This window comes from Trichechus manatus, unplaced genomic scaffold (genome assembly GCF_000243295.1).
Source record: "Trichechus manatus latirostris isolate Lorelei unplaced genomic scaffold, TriManLat1.0 scaffold00027, whole genome shotgun sequence".
Lineage (NCBI taxonomy): Eukaryota > Metazoa > Chordata > Mammalia > Sirenia > Trichechidae > Trichechus > Trichechus manatus.
In genome coordinates, this window is record NW_004443963.1 from 23757579 (window position 1) to 23761808 (window position 4230).

Sequence of the window (4230 nt, forward strand, 5' to 3'; positions counted from 1 at the left end):
GGCTGCTCTCTCTGATCCTTGTCACGTCACTGCCTCCCCTCTGCTGACCATTTCAAGGTGCTAAAAGGCTAAGTTTAGGGGTGCTGAGCTGGACAGGGAAGCAACCCACATACCTACACCAGCTCTCCCCTCCCTTCCAAATGGGGACCAGTGAGTGAGATTCTCCCTCCCTCTCTTTCTCTGCCAAGGGACCTTACCTCTGTCCCCACACCTCTGCCACACCTCGTGTACTGCCCTGTCAGATCCACCTCCAGACCCTGGGAGATGCAGGGCAAGTTGGGGGACACGTTTGGGGGGGGCTGCCAGTCACACTTGCAGCTTCTCTCAAACCCTGCCCCCTGCCCCTGCCTGAGACAGTGATCAGTGACTGATAACTGCCTCAGCCTCACCTTCTCGGAAGCCCTGGGTTTCAGTACCTGGGAGACAGGCCTGGCAAACTGGTGAGAGCCCTCAACTACTTCCCACCCTTTGTAAGGAGAGCACGGGTGGCTGGTGGGGAGAGATGCGGAGAGGAAAGAGAGAACTCATCGCCCTCCAAGGATCCACCTCCTCAGCTCCGAGTCTGAATGCCTGGATTCAAATCCCCGTTCCACCAATTTTATCTGTGTGTTCTTGGACAAGTTACTTTATCTAAATCTCATTTTCCCTGTTTGTTGGCATTGAACTCAGGTCTCCTGCATGAAAGTCGAGAATTCTACTACTGAACCACCAATGCCTCGTTTATCTTCTCCATGACACCCTCTTTTCCGCTGCCAGACTTCTGCCTCTTCTCCCTGCCTGTTACACCTAACTCAGAATCCTTGCCTCCAGGCAGCTTTCTCACATTAAGTCATCCATTCCCCAGCTCCACCTCTTTTCCGTTCCTCGGGCTCTACTGGTTCTCTGCTTATCACCCTGTGCTTGAAGACTGAGTCCTGGCTTCCCTGTCCTACCAAGAGCTCCCTGAGAGTGTCAGGGTCTGGTCCAGGGCTGTGCAGACTGGTTTTAGCACTGGAAGTCCTGAGCAAAATGAAACATTTGGTCATCCTTCCAGCACCTGTGTTGTTAGTTGTCGTCTAGTAGGTTCCAACTCATGGCGACTCCCTGTGTGCAGAGCGGAACTGTTCCATGGGGTTTCCAAGGCTGTGAACTTTCAGAAGCAGATCACCAGGTCTTACTTCTGAGGTGCTTCTGGGTGGTTTGAATTGCCAACCTTTCAGTTAGTCCAGAGCTTCATCGTTGCCACCCAGGGACTGCACAAGCCCCTGTGAGCAGCTATATTTATGCTTGTTTAGTGTATTATAGTTTTCTGTGTTGTTTTCACATGCATTATCTCATTGAACCTTTGGGAAATAGATACTATGATTCCTTTCAGTCTCTGAGGCTCAGGGAATAAGCGACTTGTCTATGATCACATGGCCAGTAAGAAGCAGGGCTGGGAGCTGGAACCAGCTCTTCTGGCTATAAATTCCAGGCTCACTATCGCTTCTACCCACAGAGTCTCCTGGAGACAGGGCACTAAACAGTTACCAAGCAGAGGAAGCGGAAGTTAATGATAAGAAGGCCTGGAGGCTTGAAGCTGCCCACAGGTGGACCTCAGAGACTCCCCACCCTAGGGTGCCTTCTCACTGCTGCTCCCCAGACATCTATTCTTATTCTTTCCCACCTCCCGCCCCTTTTCACCTCTCTAGCTGCCGGCAGCTGTGATATCAGCCCAAACTTTAAAAAAAAAAATATTTATTTGTTGCACAAACACAAAGGAAAAGGAAGTTTAAAATATTAGAAAAAAACCTCCTGTAATTCCTAATAAACACCTTCATTTTCTATGTCACTTTTTAAGCCTGCTTTGCCTGCATTCTTAATTATTTTTTCCTGCATTTTAAATTTTTATGAGTTTATAGCACAGACATCATTTTTATTCTGCTTCCTTCCTTTAACTTTGGACCACAGACCATTTTTCTGAGGCTGGATATTTATTTTATTTTTTACGGTTTTGGATGAAAGCTGCCAGGTTTTTGAGTCCAGAAGACAAATACATTTTTGTTGGCTGACACTGGCGCTCACTGAATGAGCTTCACCCCAGGTGTGTAGTCTGAGACATTGTTTCTCAAAGTGTGGGGTCACAGACCAGTGCTGGTCCATGGACTCTTTGTTACTGGTTTGTGATGACATAAGTACAGAATTTGAGAGTAATCATTTAGGAGAAACACACACACACAAACACACACACAAGTAATACATATATTAGCAACAGAGCAATTTCATTTTTGTTGAATCTAAAAAGAAAAAGATTAAGGCTTGTCTTTTGTGTATTTTTTATCTCATTTTTATGGTAATTTTATTTGTATCTTATGAAAGTTTTGGTCTGCAACAGATTAGAAATTAAAACAAACAAACAAAAAAGATATTTTGAAATAGCTTGTCTCCTGGTCTACAAGATGGTGTTAGGTACTGGTAGATGCTCAATGAATCTACAACCAGACCATCAGTACTAATGGACCTTATCTGTTTTGTATTTGAGGAGCCCAAGGCTTACAGAGCAGCACAAGATGTACCCAGCAAAATGCAGGTAGCTTTGAGAAGAGTCCCCTGGCTTTCGTTTGTACTCAATGACCACAATACCATGTTGTCATGTGACAAACTTTGGGGTGTGCATGGTGATGATAACAGTGGGGAGCAGAAACAGGGTGTGGTATGTCAGAACAAAGCTTTGCTCCACCAGGACATTGCTGGGGCAGTAGGTGTCTCTACCCTTGTCCCAGCTGTGGTCCTCAGGTAGCTAGACACCCTTTAGCTTTGCCCCAGTTCTCTCAGGCACACCCCAAAACAAACAACTCAATGGTGGAGTTTCTAAGAGATCGGCTAGTTATTTGGAGAAACTGTATACGAGTTTCCAGTAAGTAGATCCTGAGAGATGATTTAACTCTGATCTCTAAATGGCAAGAAATGTATGATAAATGATCAAGTTGGGGAAGTTTATGTACAATGCAATTTCTGCAACTCATAGGTGTGAGCTTTTAAACAGACAGTGCTGCAGGCAAACTAAAAATTAATACTCCCCTCCCAGGATTCTGAAGTTGCCCAGCCCAGTGAATGCATGTATACATACGGATGGAGGCAGATCTCTTGCCAAAGGAGTCATAGCTCCTACCTTCCCTGGTCTTTGCTTCCTTCCAGCTGGGCCCTTTCTCTTGTCTGCTTCTGTGGATGCTCCAGCAACCATGAGCCAACAATTCAGTTCTCAGTCCACTTTTAGCTCAAGGAGCAGGCGGGTTTACAGTGCAGGCTGTTCTGCAGGCTCTGGTGGTGGGAGCCGGGCTGTGGGATCTGGTGTCAGGCCCGAGGGAGGTGTGGTGGTGGTGGATATAGGGGCTATGGGAGGGGGGTTGGCTCTAGGAGCCTCTACAATCTGGGTGGCAGTAAAAGCATCTCCATTAGCCTAGTGAGGAGAAGTGCCAGTGGTTTTCGCCAGGGTGGGGGAGCAGGAGGGGAATTTGGAGGAGGCAGAAGTTTTGGTGGTGGTGCCTTTGGAAATGGTGGCATTGGGGGTGGTGGCTATGGAGGAGGTAGTTTTGGTGGTGCTGGGTTTAGGGGTAGCAATTTTGGGCTTGGGAGCTTTGGTCCTTCTTGTCCTCTGGGAGGCATCCGAGAGGTGACCATTAACCAGAGCGTCCTTCAGCCACTTCACCTGGAGGTCGACCCAGAAATTCAGAGGGTCAAGACCCAGGAGCGGGATCAGATAATGGCTCTCAACAACAAGTTTGCCTCCTTTATTGACAAGGTGAGTACCTCAGGGGCAGGCAGAGTCTTTGGACACACTGACCAAATGATTGGGAGGGTCTTGCGCCCTGCCACAACTCATCTCATCACACTGTCTCTGTCTAGTGGCCATAATCACTTCCAGATATGTATGTCCTGGGACCTTAGGAAGGCACTTGTCTCATTTAGGCCTCAATCTGACTTCTTGGGGGGATTTATTTTCATCTTTTCCTCTTGGCAGGGAAGCAGATAAGAGGTGTGAAAACACCCAACAGACAAAATAGATGGTGTAGCAACCTCATTCTCATTCATCTTTATTCATTTTCCATCCATCTACCCATCCATCCATCCACCCATCCACCCATCCACCCATCCACCCATCCACCCATCCACCCATCCACCCATCCATCCATCCACCCACCCACCCACCCATCCATCCATCCATCCATCCATCCACCCACCCTTCCACCCATCCACCCATCCACCCATCCA

At 47.8% G+C, this 4230-nt stretch overlaps 1 protein-coding gene across 1 annotated transcript in view; it reads left to right on the plus strand.

The window, feature by feature from the left end:
- Window positions 1-3200: 3200 nt before the first annotated feature.
- Window positions 3201-4230, plus strand: part of LOC101357457 (keratin, type II cytoskeletal 1b) — a 13857-nt gene continuing 12827 nt past the window's right edge. The window contains 2 exon segments of the mRNA XM_004391239.2: window positions 3201-3306; window positions 3309-3760. Of these exon segments, the coding sequence (XP_004391296.1) occupies window positions 3201-3306; window positions 3309-3760 (558 nt within the window).